This window comes from Mandrillus leucophaeus, unplaced genomic scaffold (assembly GCF_000951045.1).
Source record: "Mandrillus leucophaeus isolate KB7577 unplaced genomic scaffold, Mleu.le_1.0 Scaffold316, whole genome shotgun sequence".
NCBI classification, from domain to species: domain Eukaryota; kingdom Metazoa; phylum Chordata; class Mammalia; order Primates; family Cercopithecidae; genus Mandrillus; species Mandrillus leucophaeus.
This window is the reverse complement of record NW_012103321.1, coordinates 2,196,136-2,219,666: the sequence shown is the minus strand read 5'-3', so window position 1 is coordinate 2,219,666 and position 23,531 is coordinate 2,196,136. Positions and strand designations below refer to the sequence as shown.

The 23,531-nt window shown below is 39.4% G+C and overlaps 1 protein-coding gene and 1 pseudogene across 3 annotated transcripts in view; both read right to left on the bottom strand.

Moving 5' to 3' along the window:
* The window catches only part of CEP120 (centrosomal protein 120kDa), a 75,292-nt gene extending 61,646 nt beyond the window's left edge, over window positions 1–13,646 (bottom strand). The window contains exons 1-5 of one of the 3 annotated variants that reach the window (XM_011987772.1): window positions 13,563–13,646; window positions 12,998–13,078; window positions 8,458–8,614; window positions 6,154–6,268; window positions 2,561–2,702 (exon numbers count right to left, since the gene is read on the bottom strand). In XM_011987772.1, coding sequence (XP_011843162.1) covers window positions 2,561–2,702; window positions 6,154–6,268; window positions 8,458–8,614; window positions 12,998–13,046 — 463 coding nt within the window. In that variant the 5' untranslated portion in view covers window positions 13,047–13,078; window positions 13,563–13,646. Of the gene's footprint in view, window positions 1–2,560; window positions 2,703–6,153; window positions 6,269–8,457; window positions 8,615–12,515; window positions 12,624–12,997; window positions 13,428–13,562 lie in introns of those variants that run through there. The other 2 variants (XM_011987771.1, XM_011987773.1) reach the window with 2 other exon arrangements.
* Window positions 13,521–23,531, bottom strand: part of LOC105545037 — a 42,020-nt pseudogene continuing 32,009 nt past the window's right edge.

Genomic DNA, 23,531 nt, shown 5'->3' with positions numbered 1-23,531 from the left:
GCATAAACCTGTAGTCCCAGCTACCTAGGAAGCTGAGGCAGGAGAATCGCTTGAACCTGGGAGACAGGGATACAGTAAGCCAAGATCACACCACTGCACTCCAGCCTGGGTGACAGAGCGAGACCCTGTCTCAAAAAACAAAACAAGCAAAACACACACACACACACACACACACACACACACACACGAGGTTATAGCAAGGTTACAAGATACAAATACACAAGTCAACAGTTTTCTTATATGCCAGCAATGAACAAATAAAATTTACATGAACACCCCCAAAAATAAAGAACTCAGATATAAATCTAACAAAATATGTAAGATCTATATGAAGAAAACTATAAAACTTTGATAAAAGAAATCAAAGAACTAAATAAATGGAGTGCATGTTCACAGACAGGAAGACTCAATATTGTCAAGATGTCAGTTCTTCCCAACTTGATCTACAGATTCAACACAATCCCAATAAAAATCCCAGCAAATTATTTTGTAGATACTGACAAACTAATTCTTAAGTTTATATGGAGAAGCAAAAGAATCAGAACAGCCAATTCAATATTGAAGACAAAGAATAGAGTCAGAGGACTGGCACTGACTTCAAGTCCTACTTGAAGCTACAGTAATCAAGACAGTGTTGCATTGACAAACAAATAGACAAACAGATCGATGGAACATAATAAAGAGACCAGATATAGACTCACATAAGTAAAGTCAACTGATCTTTGACAAAGGAGAAAGACAATGCAATGGAGCAAAGAAAGTCTTTTCAACAAATGGTGCTGGAACAACTGGACATCTATATGCAAAAAGTGAATCTAGACACAGACTTTACGACCTTTCCAAAAATTAACTCAGAAAGGATTACAGACCTAAATGTGAACTGCAAAACTATAAAAGTCCTAGAAGATAACAAAGGAGAAACCTAGATGGCCTTGGGTGGTGGCAATGATTTTTCAGATACAACTACAAAGGCACAATCCATGAATGCAACAACTCATAAGCTAGACTTCATTAAAATTTAAAACTTCTGCTCTGGGAAAGACAATGTCAACAGAATGAGAAGTTAAGCCACATACTGGGAAAACATATATGTAAAATTCATATCTGATAAAGAACTATTATCCAAAATATACAAAGAACTCTTACAATTCAACAAGAAAATGAACAACCCAATTTAAAAATGGGCCAAAGACCTGAGCAGATACCTCAGAGAAGATATACACATAGTAGGTAAGCATATGCAAACATGCTCAACATCCTATGTCATTGAGAAACTGCAAATTAAAACAACGAGATACTATGATATACCTAGTAGAATGGCCAAAATTCAAAACACTAACACCACTAAATTCTGGTAACAATATGGAGCAACAGAAATTCTCACTCATTGCTGGTGGGAATGCCAAATAGCACAGCCACTTTGGAAAGTAGTGCGGATATTTCTTACAGAACTAAACATACTCTTACCACATGATCCAATGACTGAAATCCTGGAAATTTACCCAAACGAACTGAAAACTTCTGTCCACATAAGAACCTGCACACAGATGTTTACAGCAGTTTACAGTAGCTTTATTTATAATTGCCAAAAGTTAGAAGCGACCAAGACGTCCCTTAGGAGCTGAGTGAAAAAATAAACTGTGATACATCCAGACAATTGACTATTACTCAACACTCAAAAGGAATGGGCTATCAAGCCATGCAAAGACATGAAGTAACCTTACATGCACTTACGACTAAGGGAAAGAAACCAAGCTGGAAAAGGCTGTATATGAAATTATTCCAACGATATGACATTCGGGAAAAGGCAAAACTATGGAGACAGTAAAAAAGATCAATAGTTGCCAAGGGGGCTGGGAGGAGGGAGGAATGAATAGGAGGAGCACAGATGATTTTTAGGGTAGTGAAACTACTCTGTATGATACTACAATAGTGGATACTACGAGTCATTTACATTTGTCAAAACCCATAGAATGTACAACACCAAGAGAGAAACCCAGTGTAAAACTATGGACCCTGGGTGACACTGATATGAATGATGTATGTTCATGCACTGTAGCATCACCACTCTGGTGTGGCATGTTGACAGCAAGCAGGCTGCAAATATGTGGGGACAGGGAGTATATAGAAGAACTCTCATTTCTCTCTGCTTAATTTTACTGTGAAACTAAAACTGCTCTAAAAAATAAAGTGTATTAATTTAAAAAGAAAAAATATAAAGGTTTTGTTAAACTACAGTTGAGTTAATAAACAGAGAACAGCATGACCATTTTGGGCTTTCCTGTACTCATCCTAGGAAGAAAATTGTCCTAAGTAGCAAATTTTTAAAACTATACAACATTGTGCTTTGTTCTATTACATAACAAATAAAGAAAAAAATGTCCTAAGATTTGTAAACAAGAGCTAAGAGCAACAAGTGCTGCATGTGTAACAATGTCACAACACTTGTCTGAAGAACAGTTTACACCCTGCATATATCTCCCTATAACACTCCCCCTTCTAAAGCTCTAGTCCAAAGATGGAACTTCTCAGAGAATGTTTTTAGAGATGATGCACAAACCTTTTCCATCTCGAGGGGGAGCCCCCTTTGCTTTAAAGCTATCCACTGGTGCCTTTGTATCGGTTTCCAAAGCAATACTTATCTGTATCTCAGACTTGAATTTGGTGTATTTATTACTCAGCAACTGGTACCATTTTGGTGCCTAGAGAATAACAAAATAACAAAACACCTACTAGTTAATAAGGGAAAAAAAATATTGGGAAATGCTATATGGTTCTAAATAAATTTCTTGTAGCTTTTCAGTACTTTATCCTCTATAAACAATTTTTTTTCACATTTTTCTCAAAACAAATTAATCCTCAGGAAGCCATCAACTGAATTTTCCTCTGGAAAAACTATGTAGAAGTTTAAATTGTTTTCTTTGCTTGTCTTCTATGCTTCAAGAGGTAAAATATTAAAAGGAAGAAAGCATAATATATTTCTTTCTACCTTTCACCTTATATCCCCAATGTCACTCCATCCCTTAAGCAACACAAAAAACTACCAGTTTTCTAATTCCTGAACCTCTATCTTCTCACATTTTAAAAGTATACCTTTTCTTTCTGCCACAGACCTGCTTTGTTCTGCTTATATCAATAAGCAAAGGAAAATCTTGGATGGATGGCTCATGCCTGTAATCCCAATGCTTTGGAAGGCCGAGGTGGGCACATCACTTGAGTCCAGGAGTTCAAGACCAGCCTGGGCAACATGGCGAAATCCCGTCCGTCTCTACTAAAAATACGAAAAATTAGCCAGGCATGGTGGTGCACACCTGGGAGGCTGAGATGGGAGGATTGCTTGAGCATGATAAATTGAAGCTGCAATGAGCCATGATCGCACCACTGCACTCCAGCCTGAGCAACAGGAGTGAGACCCTGTTGCAAAAAAAATAAATAAATAAGAAAAAGAAAAAAGAAAATCTTATTAGTGTTAATAAAAAGCATTAACAAAATACTAAAGTCAAGGCCTGATGGAAGAGTGGTGGATTATGAACCAGGTACTTGACTGATATTGAAACAAAACCCTTCTTACAGAATAAAGCATCCTAAATTATTTTAATATCCCCACTAGACCAACCTCAGAAATTCTAGTACTCAAGACCGCCTGAAATACATCATGCCTACATATATTATTAGTGCAGGAATCACTGGTCAGTGGGAACACCATCTCAATACTTGGAAACAGCATTTTTTACTCTGATAATTTGTTATATAAAGATATAGTAGATGGTGCTTATATTGTCTTCGTTATATAAAGACATTAATAAATGGTGCCTATACTGCTATTTTACATTCAAGTCATGTTTGATAAGTAAAACAGAATTAAGTAGGCCATAGGTTTAAATAAAAATCAACAACCTAAGTTTTTAAAGATAAAAACGCATAATGCAGTTTACTGATGTATTTCTTATGACAAATATGTTATAATTTTGAATATAAGCCTGAAAGAAAGATTTCCAGCTACTCAGAGAATTGATGACTTTTTCTGTTACATAACTCAGAAAAATAAGTCTGGATTTTTTTCTGTTTATATTTATTTACAGAGAATCAATTTATTTTGAGCTTCAAATATTGTACCATCCAATTTCAAATATTTATGCTGACAAACAGGAGAGAATAAGCAATACAGCATTTGGTTTAAATAACTGAGCCATTTCTCCCTAACTTTGATTACAAATACGTTGACAAACTGTCCTAAAGGACAAGGGGACAAGGAATGCCAAGAGTATTTAAAGGCGTGACCTCATCCCTCAGATACCCTCCTAAGAGGATTTACCTTCTCTGCAACTAAACTGACTGCAGAAGTGTCTTCTAGACACTTGCACGTTACATGAGATAAGGTGGTTAAGAGAAACATCAAGAGCCCAATCAAGGCCCAGGGTCTAAAACTAAAGAAGGAAAAACCTTTTCAGGATAAGATTTAGGGGCAGAGAGGTAATGAGTACCAAGGATGGGAGGAAAACAAGTCCTCTTTTAAAGCATTTTAAAATTGCAGTTTCTTTTAAATTATTCCAACCTTGGGCTAGGCTGACTGATCATATGCAAATATCATTGCTATCAGCAGCAAAAACGTTAGTAAGAGATAAATTTTTCTTCACAGAATACCAATTTAAGATTCAAATCAAGAAAGGAGTTTTAAATAAAAGAGAAGATATTATTTTAATTTTTTAGCTTTTTTTCCCCCTTAAGAAAATTATGACCCAAGACAAGCAGAAACATTGCAAGGGAGGTTTCTAAAGGCAGTCACATACGAAAAGGGCAGAAGAGACTCAAAGCCCTAAGCAGCGGTTGGGCGCGGTGGCTCACGCCTGGAATCCCAGCACTTTGGGAGGCCCAGGCAGGCAGATAATGAGGTCAGGAGTTTGAAACCATCCTGGCTAACATGGTGAAACCCCATCTCTACTAAAAATAAAAAAAAATTTTTAAAAAATTAGCCGGGCGTGGTGGCAGGCACCTGTAGTCCCAGCAACTCGGGAGGCTAAGGCGGAAGTATGGCGTGAACCCAGGACTCGGAGCTTGCAGTGAGCTGAGATAGCGCCACTACACTCCAGCCTGGGCGACAGAGCAAGACTCCATCTCAAAAAAAAAAAAAAAAAAAAAAAAAAGCCCTAAACCGCACCATGTTAAATAATAAAAGTCACTATCACAGGAATCAGGACGATTCTGAGTTCCTTTTCTTGGGAGTAGTGGGGCAGAGAGAGAGGTACTGGTTAGATAACATCAAGTGTGTTTCAATAAGTTCACTTGCTCTGACTGCTATGCAAGGAGCAGGAAGCAGGGAGGCTATTATGATAGCCAAGGTAAGAAACAATAGCAGCTGAGTTTGGAGTGGCAGCAGTGAAAAGCAGAATAGCAGAGAGATCAGGAGGGAAAAAACCAACTGGAATAGGTGGTTATGGGGGAAGGAAAAGGAAAAATGTCAAGGAAGACTTCTGTATTTCTAACTTGTAAAACTGAAAGGGGAGTGGCGACAATTCACTGAAGCAGGAAACATTGGAAGAGGATTAACCACCTTTAAAAGGAAAGCTCAGGGGCTAGGCATGTTAAGCTTCTGATAATAGCAACTTGGATACAAGTGAGTTCAGAGACCTTTTTTTGAGAAAGACAGTTCTTGGCCAAGGAAATGATTAAAATGTTGAGATTTTCTAAATCTAATTCATAAACTAAAACATAAGAACTGCCATACTGACTGGGTGCAGTGGCTCACGCCTGTAATCTCAGCACTTTGGGAGGCTGAGGCAGGCAGATCACCTGAGGTGAGGAGTTTGAAACCAGCCTGGCCAACATGGCAAAACTCCAACTAAAAAGACAAAAATTAGCCAGGCGTGGTGATGAGCGCCTGTAATCCCAGCTACTCAGGAGGCTGAGGCAGGGAGAACTGCTTGAACTTGGAAAGTGGAGGTTGCAGTGAGCCAAGATTGTGCTACTGCACTTCAGCCTGGGTAACAGAGACTCCATCTCAAAAAAAAAAAAAAAAAAAAAAGAACTGCCATGTTGGCTTAAGCCTATGATTGATCAGGTCTAGTATTTCACGTCCTTTTCATCAATCTGTTATCTACTGAAAATAATCAACTGTCTAACATAATCATTAGCAAAACATCAAAAGGGCAATACCTGCTTTGTTTCTTGGGCGGTTCTTAAATCCAGAACGATGTAACCTATGGTTTCCTTGGCTGAAGTTATAGGATCCAAGGCAAAACACTGGAGTTTGATAGGAGTACGTTGCAGCCTATAACAAAACATGTGATAAATAAAATGGTTTTTGCTTAATAAACTTTCTATTAGCCTTGAAAATATTACCTATTATCAAGATACTTATAATTTTGTTGGATAAAACTATATCTATTCTATATTGTCTAAAAAACTCTTCAACAGGCAAGAACTAGGCCAGGTGCAATGGCTCACACCTGTAATCCCAGCACTTTGGGAGGCCAAGGCAGGCAGATTGCAAGGTCAGGAAATCGAGACCATCCTGACCAACATGGTGAAACCCCATCTCTACTAAAATACAAAAAAAAAAAAAAAATTAGCTGGGTGTGGTGCCATGCGCCTGTAATCCCAGCTACTCAGGAGGCTGAGGCAGGGGAATCACGTGAACCTGGGAGGCAGAAGTTGCAGTGAGCCCAGATCACGCCACTGCACTCCAGCATGGGCGACAGAGCAAGACTCCAAAATTAAAAAAAAATAAAGAGGCAAGAACTATTAATTATATCTACTAACCTCTACACCAACTAAATATTATACAAAACATGTCAACATATTTTACATTCTTTCATCTAAGAAGCCATCACGTAGATCAATGTTTCTCAAGCTTCTGTAACGTGTAAAACTTTCTGAAAGTAAAAAATTATCATGAATTTTCAGGATCTATTTTATTTTTCTTATACTGCAACATATATAAAATTAGAAATACATGCTTATAGCTCTTTTGTAGCTAAAAAACAAACAGGAATATAAAATAAATTAAAATTTAAATTAATAATTTAAGACAATATTCTGAAAGAATGATATTGGCTTGTTTAGCATGGGCTCTGTTTTAGCTGGGAACCCCTAAACTGGCTCATGCATTAAGCTGAATAGATTTTGCCACTGCTTTTATCTAGTGGAATTATTATAGAACTGCACTTAGCACAAACTCATCACTTATAAATTCAATTTATCTGTATTTTCTCAGCCTACAACAATCAGAGTGGTACTAATCTGGCACTAACAAAATGGAAGCTCTAACAGCTCATAGCAGGACTCCATTACAGACACCACTAAAAGGAAATCCAACATTGATATTCTCTAAAGATGCAATAATTCTTCAAATAAATCCATGGACTACTCTAGCAATAGAGGCAAATTGAGTTTTCCTTGCTTTAACTTTCCATTTTGATTTAATTTAGTACTGAGAACAAGCAAGTATTAAAGTGACAACATGTTTCCCAGAAGAAAATATATTTTTAATCCTTTAATAAATAAGAGTATTGCTTTTATTGTTGTTGCTTGCTTCCAGTCACAGAGTTCACAAAAAATATATACTATAAGTCTATTTTATATACTAATAAAGTGGTTTTGTTTAAAATCAAACATAAATTAATTAGAAAGAAACCTTGATAGAATTACTTTCATAGCTTTTCACTGGATACCCCTCTATATATCCTTGGCAAGCCAGGTAAATATACAATAAGTAAATTAACAGAATTAATGAATTCCAACCATATTTAGTACTGAGTAGGTATCATCAAGGTATTTCTAGAATATCTACTGTCTCACACATAAGGAAAAAAAACCCCAAACAGCTCAGTGTAAGTGTAGTGTAAAAGCTTAGGCTTTGGAGCTGGACTGGCTGGGCTCTACCACTACTAAGCTAACAGACTCAAAGCAAGTTACTAATACTTAACTTATCAGGCCTCAGTTTCCTCATCTATAATACAGCGGAAATAAAAATACCAGCTTCATAGTGTTGTTCTGATGTTTAACTGTTTTTGTTGCAAAACACTTTAAAAATTTCCTGTCACATTTAAAAAAACACTCAATAACTGTAATTATTACTATAACATAATGAGAGATACAAAATTTATAGGTTGAACATTCCTGATTTGAAATGCTCCAAATTCTAAAACTTTGAGTGCTGACGTAATGCCACAAATGGAAAATTCCACACACAAGCATCTAACACATACTTCATTTTATGAAAAATTTATTTAAAACATTATGTAAAACTACCTTTGACTATGTGTATAATGTAAAACACAAATAAATTTCATGTTTAGACTTGGGTCCCATCCCCGAGGTATTTGATTATGCAGATATTCCAAAAATCTGAAACACTTCTGGTCGCAAGTATTAAATACTCAACCCGCATTTATTTATAACAGCCTGAAAAACAAGAAACCAATAAAGAAGCTACTTTAAAATGAAAATGATAATCACCTGTGCTGATGAAGTGCCTTCCTGTCAATTTCCCAGGCTAACTCAGTAGCAAATTCTGGCTGGTCAGTGTGGCCCACAGGATCAGTAGCCAACTGTTCTCCATCAAACTTTGCTTCCACTACAAGCATATGCTTTGGACGTTTGGGGAAATGGCGACCTGGAGAAACAGAATATACAGATTAATCAAAAGTGTACAAAAATCAAACAGGATCATTTAGCATGTGTTTTTTTGTTTGGTTGGTTTTTTTTGAGATGGAGTCTTACTCTGTTGCCCAGGCTGGAGTGCAGTGGTGCAATCTCAGCTCACTGCAACCTCTGCCTCCCAGGTTCATGCGATTCTCCTACCTCAGCCTCCCGAGTAGCTGGGATTACAGGCACATGCCACCAAACCCAGCTAATTTTTGTATTTTTAGTAGAGACAGGGTTTTGCCACGTTGGACCTCCTGACTTCAGGTGATCTACCCGCCTCGGCCTCCCAAAGTGCTGGGATTACAGGCATGAGCCACCACGCCAGCCTAGCATGTGTTTTTTAAAACTAGTATCTGTTAAGTGTGGTTGACATTCCATAAGCTACCTCACTAATGCAGGCTCACATATACACCCACCTTCATAATTCATAAGACACATGAATCAAATAGAAAGCTATAATTTACAAATATGTGCTTCTCAAACATTAGTGTGCACATGAATCACTTAGGGACCCTGTTAAAATGTAGACTCTGACTCAGTAGATTTAGGGTGGGCCTAAGATTCCACATTTCTAACAAGATCCAAGGTGATGTGAATGCTGCTGTCCTTGGTTCTCACTTTGAGAAGGAATGATCTCAACAACATCTGGAATTAAAGACTTAATGTGATTACATGAATTTTAGATATTACTATAGCAGTACTTAATAGAGAACAGTCATCTGAAGAGCTGGGAAATAAATTAGTAAAAACAAACTTGTCTGCATCTTAATTTTTCCGTTAACTCAGTTAAGAATACTTTCCTGGTGAAATCCTGTCTCTACTAAAAATGCAAAAAATTAGCCGGGCGTGGTGGCACGCACCTGTAGTCCCAGCTACTCGGGAGGCTGAGGCAGAATAGCTTGAACCCTGGCGGCAGAGATCACAGTGAGCCGAGATCGTGTCACTGCACTACAGCCTGGGCAACAGAGCAATACTCTGTCTCAAAAAAAATAAAAATAAAAATAAAAAGCATACTTTCCAAATTAGCTAAAGAAAAATAGCCACATAGATTCCTTCATTCTATTCTCAAGGACAACATTGTATACTATCAAGAAGTATTCAAATATTCTATCTACACATCACTTTTCATTTGTACTGCTAAACCCCATTTCATCAATGTTTACTGAAGACATATTCAGAGTCAGGTATTATATCAGACGGTGCAGTGCAAAATGAGTAAAACACAGTACTTGCTCTAAAAAACCTGAGGGTCTAGTTAAGAGAAACAACCAAAAAAAACTGAAAACAGAAAGCTAAAGAACATCAACGAAGAAACACTAAGAATCTTGCCTTGAGTCAACTAGTCCTCCTGTTTATAAATCTGGTAAGGTGGATCCTAGTGAGGGGAATTTTATCCACTGATTAATAAAGAAATCCCTGCTGCTACTCACTCTGGCGCAAGCTACTTGTGGGGGAAGTGTAGGAATTAAGCTGTTAAAAAGACCTTGACTGCTAACCTTGTGAGTTTAAGCCTGAGGCTCTCACTGAAACTGTATTGGGAGTATTAACACACATCACACAGCTCTCCCAACTAGCATTAACAGAGGCCCCTCTCAGGACCTCATTTCTGCTGCTCCAAAAGATACCCAGCTTCCCCAAATGAAAGGTCATATATGTCAAAGAACCTATATTTTCCATATGATTAGAACCAACAGCTTCCAACAAGCTTGAGAACACAGGATGTGAAGTGGAACAAACAGGTGCCTGCCTCGCAGCGGACAATGATACAGAGAGAATAGAAACCATCTTCTTCCTCCTTGGAATCTAGTACATAGCCCAAATTTTGTTCATGGTAAAAGCTTAACCATTTTCTTTTGAATAAAGGGCATTTCTAAAAGTGTAGTCAAGAAATTGCAAGTAACTCTTAAGGGCTATAATCCCGAGTCCTCCACCAAGCCGAAGAGCTGGGAATACATGAGGGGAAATGAGACTGAAAAGGTAGGCAAGAGGTCTACCACAAAGGGCCACGTATGCCATTCTGAGAAATACAGACATAATCCTTTACGACACTGAAGGAGTTTAAGAAAATCAGATTTGCATTTCAGAAAGATTATCTCCAGTGAGTAATGGAGGAAGTCTAGATGTTTCTGGAAAGGAAGAAAACATTCAAGAATCAGACTATTGAAAAGATTATTACAGTAAGTTAGGTGGATGATGAGCGCCCCTTACCAAGGCACTCACAATGGAAACCCATTCATTCAAAAACTTACATGTAGAATCTATTATTATTCAGAAATAAAATCAATTTTACATGGTGACCATTTGGAAGTTAGAAATGGAGAGTGAATCCAGGCTGAGGTTGACTCCTAGGTTCTTGGCTTGAGGCAACAGCATGGTTATGATGAATGGAAATACAGTACAAACAAAAGAGAAGAATAGTTTGGAGGGAGGACCACATATTAGTTTCGGGTATGTTTGTGGTAACAACCTAACTGACATCCTTGACTCCAGGTTCTCTTCCTTGCACACTGCTACTAAACTGAACTCAAGAAAAGCATTCTATTTAGGAATACATGAGGCCAATTTATTTCTTAGAACATTAATTCTAAACTGGCTTTCAAGGCCTATTTGCTCTAGTTGTACAAGCTCATTTCTTACCATGACATTTCTAAATATTCACCCTGGTCATCTTGCTGATCTTTTCAATGTTCCACCCACCATGCTCACCCTGGCACAAGTTACTTGGTTGGGAATCAAGCTGGTCAGAAAGACCTTGACTGCTAACTTTTTTAGTTTAAGCCTGAGGCTCTCACTTGAAACTTTGTATCAGGAATATTAACACACATGGCACCGCTCTCCCAGTTAGCACTAACAGGCCTCTCTCAGGACCTCATTTTCTGCTTCCCCAAATGAACTGCATGTATATGTCCTGGGTTGTCAGATTGGCCTGGGTCGTCCATAGAATTCAACTGTCACATATCTAAAGCTCACTTATTACTTAAAGAACTTCAGCCATCCCACCCACCCTACCCTCAAACCTGTATTTACAATCCATATCACATATTTTAAATATTATATTATACCCCAACATATTGTGTCCTGTGATCTCCCCACATGGACAGACCTCTACATCCTTGGAGGGAAAGTAGATGTTTGTTTTCTCATAGCATGGTCAGTTTTAAGTCTAAAAAGTGTTGTTAACCAAATTTGAAGGTTATTTCAGTCCTGCGTTTTTAAACAATAAGTAACCTAACAGCTAATAGTGCTCCAAATCTTTATGGCTTCTGGTCAGTCTCTTGTCCCAAAATTCAAAGATTAGGATTACAATGTTTCCTTTGCTCTCGTCCCTCACACAGCGCCAGGCCTTTATAAAATACTCTCCCATGGGGGAAAGAATGCAGCCAGGCCTCTGCTCTGGCTCAAGATGACTCCTTCTTAACATATTATTCGTAAAGTGTCTTCAATTCACCTGTTATCTCCTCTGCTCTCCACTTTCTTGCAAATCTGTTCTCCAACTACACTGAATGTAAGCAACATTTACTGAATGAATATAATGAAGCAAGGCAAAACGTGTCTTGCTTTTCCACACTTGAAGTGCTCTCTGCTCTTCCCTTTGCCTGGAATGCCCTTTCCTTTTTCACCTGACAAATTCCTAATCATCTGTAGGACCCAAAAAAATGCCACCTCCTCTGGTGAATCTTCCCCAGTTTCCTCAGACAGAGGTGGTCATTCATCAGGGTCTTTCATATCCCGATGAATTATTTGCTGACACACTCTCCAAGCTACATCCTTAGCTTTTTAGAATCAGGACTGTTATTATTACATTCCCAGCACAGTGTTTGACACTCAATGAGTCCCCAATAAACAAATGTCATTCACCCAAAACACACTTTTTAAGAAATGTATAATATACCCTCTTAAGAACTGTAGTCCCCTGAGTCCTCCACCAAGACGTGTAAAGGGAATTGCCTCCGCAACACTCTGGAATTGCAGGAAACCTGCATTCAAGTCAAAGCTCTTACAAGTGCTATTATTGGGAACCGCTGATCAAAACGCGCTTCTCAGGACCACGTTCAGCTCATATATAAAAGCCATCGACGTGCTGCTTTGGATGAAAATCGTTTTCTCTAGATTCTCTGGGGCTATGGCTAGTCACGCTAAATATCACTTATTCCTAATAGCGCTCATATCCCGGGAGAGATTTTTAAATCAATTGCCTAACAGACTTCACTACGTACAACTTTGAACAAGTCTGTGGGGACCATAAAAACACAGATGACAGGGTTCTTAAGGTTAACAAGGCCTCGGTCCCACACTAATCTTTTAAAACTCGGGAGGCAGCAGTTGCAAAAGCAAGCCTCAGGCCGCTCACCTTCTAGGATGGACACGACGATGAGCAGTTGGTCGGATTTGGAGACCATGGTTGCGGTGAGCGATCTGGGGGCGAAGTCGCCTGGGGGGAAGTGAGGTCCAGGTGAGTCGCGGGTAATCCGAGACCCCCGGCGGGACCCCCACTGCCCGCCCCGGGTCCCGGTCCCTGATGCCCGGATCCCGCTCCGCAGCCAGGTCCCACCGCCGTCTGCTGCAGCGCGCCCGGCTCCTCTGCCCCGAGCCGCCAGCCCAGACCCTAACTCTGCCCCCACTCAAGGAAAAAGCCGCTCTGCAGCCCTGCCAGTCTGCAGGCAGAGACGAGCCCGCCGCCCGAGGACCTTTTGCCGCCTGCGTAGCCGCTTTTCAAACGCCCCGGCGGCCGCAGCGGCAGCCGCCGCGCCCAGCTTCCGCCTAGCAACCAGGCCCGCAGGCCCAGTGCCCAGGGGAGGTTGGAGGACAAAGGGTGATAGAGACAGAGCAGTCAAGGCTAGAACGCCCGTCAGCGAGCTTCGCCTCCCGCCCTTTTACGCTCTGTTCCAGAGCCCTAAGGGGGACGCCTTCATTACTTCACAGCGCCCTCTGCTAGCCGGACGGGGAGAGGCGGACGACTTGGTGTGGGACCAGCTGCGCAGGCGCACTACTGCTGTAAACGCTTCCTGAAACTGCGTAGCCTTTAAGGAGCAAGAGTGTAGCGTATTACGTGCTTTGTGCCTCAGCGACAACCTGAGAGTTGTGTTAGTGGGAATTAAAAAAACAAAAAAACCTAGCTTAGTTGAGGTACACAGTGTCAACACTGCTTTAAAAATTAAATCACAGAAAAATAATAACTTAAATCTAAACTCTAAAGTCCCTAAATCGTGTTCACGCGGCACCTCAAATTTCCGACCTTTGAAAACAAGTAGCGTCAATACGGTAATCACAGTACTTGTTGCAGCTGACGTAAACTCCCCGAGAATTTCTTGTCCCTTAGAAATTTCCCCTAAAGCAAAAACATTGTCACGTGGGCAATGAAATATAAAGGTATAGGTTCTTCCACCCCCGATCACAAAGTTACTAGCAAAGTCAAAACCAAACATAAACAAGGCATTGAGATGCTGTCTGCCGATCCTTTCCACTTAACGTCTCCCAAATTCAGACTTAAGAAATGGTTCAAGACTTGTAAAGGGAACGGCCTCCTAAATACTCAAATTGCATGAAGCATGTATTCAAGTCAAAGGCAAAATTCTTTTGGAGGTTATCTAGCTTGAAACCTAAATAACCAAATTGGTTGGAGCGATCGTGGACACTATTAAGTTTGGGAAAGATTCTGCTTCAGAAAACAAAAGTAAATCATAATAGAAAAATAAAGCTGTAGAGATGGCACTAGGTAGTGAACATAAGTCCGGCTTCTCCTATTACTTTCTTGTTTTGTAAATGTAGAAGTTATTTTGAGAGCAAATAATACAACATCACTATTGTTTTCTTCTTCCTCTTCTTCTTCTTTCTTCTTTGCTTTCTGCCCAAAAGAAAAGGAGAAATATGTGGAGATTGGACTAATTACTTCTAAGGTCCTTTCAGGTCCTGTCACAGGCATTCTTAAAATGAAGCACTATTCAATGTAAAATCAAAGTAATGATCTACTTTGCATTCATCATTGAACAATGCATGATTTTTGTGGAAGATGTCAAACATACTTTAAAGAAAGCAGAATGATATAATGAACCCCCAGGTACCCAGACCCCAGCTTCGACAATTAACAACTTAAGACCAATCATCTTCATCTGTTATATTATTTTTAAGGAAATCCCCAACATCACATCAATTCATTTTTTTGGATACGTACTTCTAAAAGATGAAGACTTTTTGGCCAGACGTGGTGGTGGCTCACGCCTGTAATCCCAGCACTTTGGGAGGCCGAGGTGGGCGGATCACTTGCATCAGCAGTTCGAGACCAACCTGGCCAACATGGCAGAACTCCATCTCTACTAAAACTACAAAAAGTAGCCAGGCGTGGTAGTGCAAGCCAGAAATCCCAGCTACTTGGGAGACTGAGGAACAAGAAAACTGAGGCATGAAAATCGCTTGAAATCAGGAGGCAGAGGTTGCAGTGAGCCAAGATCATGCCACGGCACTCCAGCCTGGGCAACAGAGAGAGACTCAGTCTGGGGGAAAAAAAAAAAGATAAACACTTTTTAAAGAATCTTAAAATATTAAATATTTAACCACAATCCCATTGTTACACCTAATAATTAACAAAAATTTCTTAATTCCATTAAATATACACTGTTCAAATTTCTCTGATTGTCTAATAATTTTTTTGCAGTTGTTTTTTTCAAATCAGGATCCAAACAAATTCCAAAATACAGTGATTGGTGTGTCTCTTGTCCTTTTTAATGTCTATGGTTAGGCTTTGTGCCTGACCCAAATCTCATCTTGAATTGTAATCCCCACAACCCCCACGTGTCAAGGAAGGAACCAGGTGGAGGTAATTGAATCATGGGGGTGGTTTCCCCCATGCTATTCTCCTGACAGTGAGTGAGTTCTCAGGTGATCTGATGGTTTTATTAAGTGCTCTTCTCCCTTTACTCACTCACTCTTCTTCTTGCTGCCTTGTGAGGAAGGTGCCTTGCTTCCCCTTTGCCTTCTGCCATGACTGTAAGTTTCCTGAGGCCTCCTCAGCCATGCTGAACTCTGAGTCAATTAAACCTCATTCCTTTTGAAATTACTCAGTCTTGGGCAGTTCTTTATAGTAGTATGAAAACAGACTAACGCAGGTACCCAATCCTACTTTTTTTTCTTGAAATTCTTTATTGAAGAAACTGGTTGTGTCTGCAGTTTACCAGTCTAAATTTTGTTGTATAATACCAGTGTTGTGGTTTAACATATCCTCTGTTGAGAGGTCTAATAAATACGTACACATTAACAACACTTAAAGATTAGGAAACAAATTAACAACAAGCAAATGTAATGTTATCAGTGGTGTAAGCCAGTACTCAGCATTATAGACAAAGAGAGGCCCAAGTACCTCTGATGGATAGAATACCCCAGAAGATCAGCGTTTGGGACCTACCTCTGCTATTTGCATGCCAGGTGACCTTAAGCAAATCACTTTACCTCTTTGAGCCTCAGTTTCAGCTATAAAATGACAGTATGCATGGTTCTTTAGTACAGGACCTAAATGTAGTAAATGCCACCTAGTTGTTATTTTTTTATATGAACAATCTCAGACCTTTAAATAGTAGCTGTGAAAAGAGCCAGGAACTGTCCATCAGCATACCTTGTTGTTTTGCTTTAGGATATCCAGAAGGGCTTCAAACCTAGATTATAAACCATTACTGTATGCCATAGAATAGTTTTAGGTCATAAAAAATCTGACAATTATTAAAATTAAAGAAACGAACTTTTTCATGTAGTAAATTTCACATGATTCCCTTTATTTGGATTTTCCTCATGAACAACATTATTACTCCTAAAATCACTTCAGCACAGCTACTGAAAAGTCACCAATTTAGTTGGCCTGGTGCTGTCTTTAACAGAATGTACAAAATCAATGATACGAAATTCCCCATCTAGAAATGGAATTATAATCCTATCATCATCTATATCTGTTATTCTATAATCTAATTTCCTTTCATATGTGATATTAAACAGTAGTGACTTCGGTTCTAGTATAAATCATCACATTTAAGCTTAGATTTATGAGGGAAAATCTTGTTATAAGTTTATAAAGTACCAATTACTGCTTCAAAATACGAAAGTAAATGCTAGTAACATGTAATTTTTATCTATAAGACAATATGAGATTTATTACACTATAAGCTTATAAATTTAAACTGACAGGTTTTTTTATTTTATTTATTTATTTTTTTGAGATGGAGTCTTGCTCTGTCACCCAAGCTGGAGTGCAGTGGTACGATCTTGGCTCACGGCTCACTGCAACCTTCGCCTCCCCGGGTTCAAGTGATTCTCCTGCCTCAGCCTCCTGAGTAATTGGGATTACAGGTGCACACCACCACATCTAGCTCATTTTTGTATTTTTAGTAGAGATGGGGTTTCACCGTGTTGTCCAGGCCGGTCTCAAACTCCTGACCTCAGGTGATTCTCCTGCTTTGGCCTCCCTAAGCGTTGGGATTAAAGGCATGAGCCACCATGCCTGGGTGAAACTGACAGGTTTGACTAAAGGCTTGATTCTGAATTCATTAGTTTGTCAACCTAATAACTAATCATATTAGGTGGCTTTCTAGTTCCATAACTTTCTATCAAAAAAAGTACAAAACAAAGCATTTTGACATATTTTAAGCCTTTCTTTGCTGTAGCTATTTTACCTTTTGGGAAAACATTTTACTTTGTAGTAGTTCTCTGTATTTTTTCTCTTCAACCACTTCTGTCGACCACCACAGGAGGAATTATGAGCTATATTTCTCTTCCTCAGCCTTTTCCACTGTATACACAAAAATACACATACACTTCGTAAAATTTTAGGCAAGCTCCCAAAGACTAATAAAATTAGCATGTCTATTGAATAATTGCAGTTTGTAAAAGCTTGGTGCCAGACCCAACTTCAAGAGGTGCTTCTAAAATTACTACATTAGAAAGAGGGAATGGGAGTAAAAGTGATAACTAGTCCTCATCGCTTAGTGTCAAGAAGACAGAACCTTTCAATTCAGGATTTACTGTAATTAAACTTGGCAATTAATTTGGGCATCTTTGATCCCTGGAAGTAGGGCCTCTATCATCTATCATAAGAGAGGCAGGATAACCCAGTATCAAAGAGCCATATGTCCCTGAATTTCAAGTAGCATGACTTATTCGCTTTGTGACTTGGCCAAGTCACTTATCTCTGAACCTCAGTTTTTCCATCTGTAAAACAGGGTATTAGTCCTTTCCTCACATGGTTTTTGTCAGAATTAAATGGGATTGCTTCTGTGAGGGACCTAGGCCACTATGAAATCTCCAAATGTGGTAGCTAGTTTTATTGTTAGTATGGAGGGATAATTTGTTGTGGGATTATTCTGATATTTGTTCCCTTTCTTTGGTTCTACAAAGTTAACCAGACCCTTTATATTCCCTCACCTTGGCCTATATTTATGTTCTATTGGTGATATCCCCAAAACAGCTCCTCTCTCCCTGGCTGCTTTTAATTTTTGTGGGCACGTAGTAGGTATACATATTTATGGGTTATGTGAGATATTTTGATACAGGTCTGCAATGCATAATATCTCCCTGACTTCTGTGAAAGACCACACTAGAGCATGCCAAAGTCAAACCATCCTGCAGGTCAGGTGTGATCAAGTAGTGAAGCGGGGTGAGGGCAGAAGTATGGCACACAGCTGTCTCAACAGGAGCCCTGCTCTGCTCCAGCTGATCATTGCCATGCAATAAGACAGATTGTAAGTTTCATAAGGAGATAGAATTATAGAATTTTTATGTGAACTCATGCAATTTTTAAATGCCAGTAACGAAATTTAGTTTAAAAACAAAAAGCAGGCCAGGTGCAGTGGCTCACACCTATAATCCCAGCACTTTATGAGGCTGAGGCAAGCAGATCACTTGAGGCCAGGAGTTCAAGACCAGCCTGGCCAACATGGCCAAACCTCATCTCTATGAAAAATACAAAAATTAGCTGGGCATGGTGGCGCACACCTGTAGTCCTAGCTACTCAGGAAGCTGAGGCATGAGAATTGCTTGAATCTGGGAGGCAAGTTTGCAGTGAGCCAAGATTGCATCAGTGCATTTCAGCCTGGGTGATAGAGCAAGGCTCTGTCTCAAAAAAACAAAACAAAACAAAATAAAACAAAAAACACTGCATGAGCCAAACCGAACACTTCTGCCAGCCACAGGTTAGTTACCTTCAGCCAAATTCATTGAGATGGTTGTGATAGGTGTCAGGGGAAGAGAAGAGAGAGCAGTAAATAAAAGAGATTGCCTACAGCTAGGAAGAAACAGGATGAATGAAAGTATAGTCGAGACCAACATTCCACTCCTTGGCAGAGTCTTGGAGAGGGGACAGACACAGAAAGTGGCCCCGTGGGAACCCTAGGGAAGTGAGACGTTAGGTCCTGGTTTATCATCCTTGGCATAGATTCTTATGCCCCTAATTTGACAGACTCAGCAGGTTGGCTTGGATATTAGTCAGCTTATCAGTGACCAGCAAGGCAAGAGCCAGCAAGGCCTCCCCCAATATTTGCTCTGTGTGAGAACTCCAACACCTTTGCCCAACGCTATGTATGTGGAGAGGGAAGCCCCAGTGATTACTGAGATTGAATTTCCTGTTGATTGGCAGAAGGAGATTGGGGTTGAATTTGAGTATAAAGAAAAGCAACATTTCTTGCACACTCTCCTGTGTGTTCTAAGCTTCATGGGATAACTTTAGGCTGAGATGAGCGTTGAGCCACTCTGTTGTGGTGTGTGTCACAGTGGCTCTCCCTGAGGCAAGGTATAGAGTGGAGGGTGAGAGAATGCCCCCTACTCTATGGAGGAAAGGCAGAGGTAGGGACATTCTGGAACTATAGCAAAGGGTTTCAGGCCAACAAAAAATGCTGCTCAGGTTTGCTTTGAAAAAACTATACCATTGGCAAAATGACCACATTCTAGAGACAGCTGACTTGTGAACAGGTTTCATTTTAGGAGTAGAGATTGGAACAGATGGTAGATGCTGGAACCCCTCTCTGTAACACTGTGACATTGAGAAACACTACATGACATTGTGGGACTTTGATTCACTTATTGTGTAATGTCTGATGTGTGTGGATTTTTTTTTCATCCAAAAATCTTTCTTTTGACACACTGGAGCCAATAGCAGAGGAAGAGCTGGTGCCGGCCTACTCAGCTGTCTGGTGAAGAAATTCCCCAGGCTCTGGGTCAGTGTTTTGGCCCATAAAAGTCTGATCTCAGTAAATGGCAACACAGAATCTTCTGTACTACAAGCTATCTCTGGCAGAAGGGTTCTATTTAATGCTAACATTACAAGTACACCTGAAGGTTATAAGACTATCCCCTACTTCTCTGTGTTTCAAGGAGCACAATAGATAAATAAATAAATTATAACAACAGTCAATAATAACCCCCCTCCCCTTTGAATTCAGAGGAAGTTTCTAAACATACAATCTGGGTTCAGAGACGAGAAAAGCCTCCATCATACATTAAGCAACTGCACAAGAAGCTTCCGCAGCCAGCAGCTAGTAAGCTGAGTCACCCATTTCACTAGGGGTATAACAAAGCTCTATCCCTTGACTATTGCATCAGCCACAAAACTGTTCTTCCTGAGTTATGGTATGTGTTTCTGCTGCCAACATAATGCTTTGTATTTGCATAAATGTGTATGTTTCTAAGCATCTAGCAAGTGTAACAGTTAACAGGAAGTTGAATGGTGACTTTTATTTATTGCCTTAGTGTTACCACCTATGACCCAAAAGATGACACAGAGGTGGTGTTTCCCCCTTCTCTAAAGAACACCCAAGGAAACTGAGGCACAGATACCACTCCCAGTCTTGGTAAGAGGAGATGACACTGACTTTGCTACCTTCAGCCATCAGTTTAGCACCACCTAACTTTATATTCCTAGATGATGGGCAGAGGAGTATTGAGTGATAAGCCTGAGGCCCTTTCTATTTAGAAGGTGGGAGCACTTCCCTTTCTCACCCCCAAGCCAGGTAGAAGAGGGCAGGTAAAGGGAACCTCTCACAGAGATGGGTGAACCTGCTGATCAGCAGTTCACCATGAATGCTTGAGTAGAAAGAAAAGAGAGAAAGACTGTGTGTGTGTGTGTGTGTGTGTGTGTGTGAGAGAGAGAGAGAGAGAGAGAGAGAGAGATGATTAATTGATTAGCAGCCTGTGTCCAAATTTGTTGTGGCAAAAATGTGTGAGATTCCTGTGGGTGAAAAGAATATAATGGCAGGTCACTTTCAGTTATTTTGGTGTCCAAGTTGACAGGCCACCCAGTGAGAAGACTGAAGCAGCATAACGTTACCTGGTATAGAATCCAAAATAAGAACTGATTTGGTTTCAGAAGAGTTGAGCAGATGTCAGAAGTCACTGCATTATGCGGGTCTCCCAGAACAAAATAAATGGCACAGGGACCCCCCACTCCACCACTCTGCAACATCAACCCAAGAAATAACACCTGTGTCCCAGGAGAGACTCTACATTTATCTGGGATCCACTTAGCATCAGCGACAGATGGATCCTGAACAGAAAAAGAGCAAGAGACAAGTGAGGAACACAGCCACATCACTAAGGTAAGGATATTTGTAGTCTGTCTCTGATCCCCAGGAAAAGGCCCCCAAAAAAAGGAGTGAAAAAAATTGATTCCACTCTCTCCCCAATCCAAGTCCCTCAGACAGCAACTTTGCTGAAATTGGAGGGGTAGGAGGAGATGAGACTTCAAAAAGATATGAGATTAAATTTTAAATTAGATCAAAATGGAATGAACTGACATTTTAATAGCTGGAAGTGATCAGAAAGCTTATGGGATCTGACAAAGTTGTGAATAAGGGATGGGAAAAAGACTCAGTGGAACATAGCTGAAAGCCGTATTTGGAGAAAAAATGAACTATTTCATATTTGTACTTGACCCTAGTTCAGATTGTTGAATAAACCAATCATACATATTGCCACTTTTGATCTCCTAAGCAACACTGTGGAGGGAAAAGCAGGAGTTTTACCATGTTTTAACAGATGAGAAAATCTGAAGTTTGATAACCTGAGCAATTTGATAACAATCAGAGCTCAGGTCTTCTGAGTGCTTATGTTAAGCTACCCAAGTTATTCTCAAAGTACCCTGAGAACATGAAGCTGTGCCAGGAAACTGGAGTAGAAACAGTGTATCATGTTGTAGAGCAACAATGTTCGTCAATGGTAAGAAATTAAAACATTGTATTTATAATAAAAAAATAGAAACTATGCGGATACAATAAACATTTGCATGTTTTATTTATTATTATTTTTGGAGATAGGGTCTTACTCTGTCAGCCAGGCTAGAGTTCAGTGGCATGATCATGGCTCACTGCAGCCTCACTCTCCAGAGCTCAGATGATTCTCCCACCTCAGCCTCCTGAGTAGCTGGGACTATGGGCAGGCACTACCACGACCAGCTAATTTTTAAATTTTTTGTAGAGACGGTGTTTGCCCAGGCTGGTCTCAAACTTCTGGGCTCAAGCAATCCACCCGCCTTGGCTTCCCAAAGTGTTGGGATTACAGACATGGGCCATCACACATGGCCTTGCATGATTTTTAAATATAAAATATACCTCAAAGTAATTTGTTTTGGATTATATCTTCAGCCTGTAACCTACAGAAACCATGTCTATGTTAACCCTCTTCTGCACTTAAGAAGTAACTTGGGGAACCTTTGAGAAGCTCATCACCTACATTCTTGAGCCATACTCACATTGAAAGCTGTTTGGAATAGTGAAAGGGAAACATTTCCTAATGTTTAAGAGAAAGTAACATGCTACTTCCACATTATGCTCCATATGGTAGAAGAAGATTAAAGTTATTATTCCAATTACATGTTAAAATCGTTGTTAACATCAATATAGTGAATGAAATTCTTAGGAAGTTTCACTTGGATATTCTAGTTACTCCAGATACATTTGGTTGAATGTTTAACTGAGAAGTACCCTTATAATTGCTGAGTGTGAAAACAGAATGTTAGTGTACTCTATAAATGGTTACGAATGTGAAGTACTTTTGCTAATTATAAAATTGATTAATATCCCAGATTAGTGAAATCAGAGATACAAAATAGTGATTTCTTTAAAAAAAAGTTTCTGGCTAAGAATCTGTAATGTCAACATTTACAGGCTTAACATTAAGAAAAATATAATCTTCCAAAAGTTGATAAATGTAAATTATAGTAACTTATAAAATGTCTTTTTTATTACCATATTCCTAGTGCCTAGAAGTGTCTTGAATAAATTTAAAGACTCAATAAATTCCTATTTAATAAATAAATGAAGCTAAATTTATAACAATGTTAGATCTTTACGCCAGTGATAGAGTAATAGAGACATAATTCTTATATGTGTAGAAGACAATAATGAATACATAATTAAGTGCAGATAAAGAAAAATGTGGCTGTGAGAGATTGTCTTACTCAAATTGCATTTGAGAAAATTGCCAGCCATTCTTTGATGCATTAAGAAAAACATTATGATGCATTTATTTGATTTCAGAAGCTTTTTGATAACATGAAGGGAAATTATTTATTGCACAGGAGGAGAAGAGAAAGATTTACAGTAATGCTTTGGGAAAAGGCTCAAATATTAAGGTGACTGTAAACAGATGATTTTGGAGGGATATAAGGGATAAGGGTAAATAGTTTAACATTGGAAAATATGTCTAATCTATAAGTGTTAAGAGGAGAAAGAAGAAAAATTGAACAAAAGAAAGAAAAGGGAGGGATATAATATTAGGTTTATATGTTATGTTAGTATTTTCATTGGCAGTACCACAAGAAGCCTGACAACGAGAGGATATTTCATTAGGGAGTAAGAGAGGGACAAGAGAAAGAAAGAGGGAAGGGAAGGGAAGGGAAGGGAAGGGGAGGGGAGGGG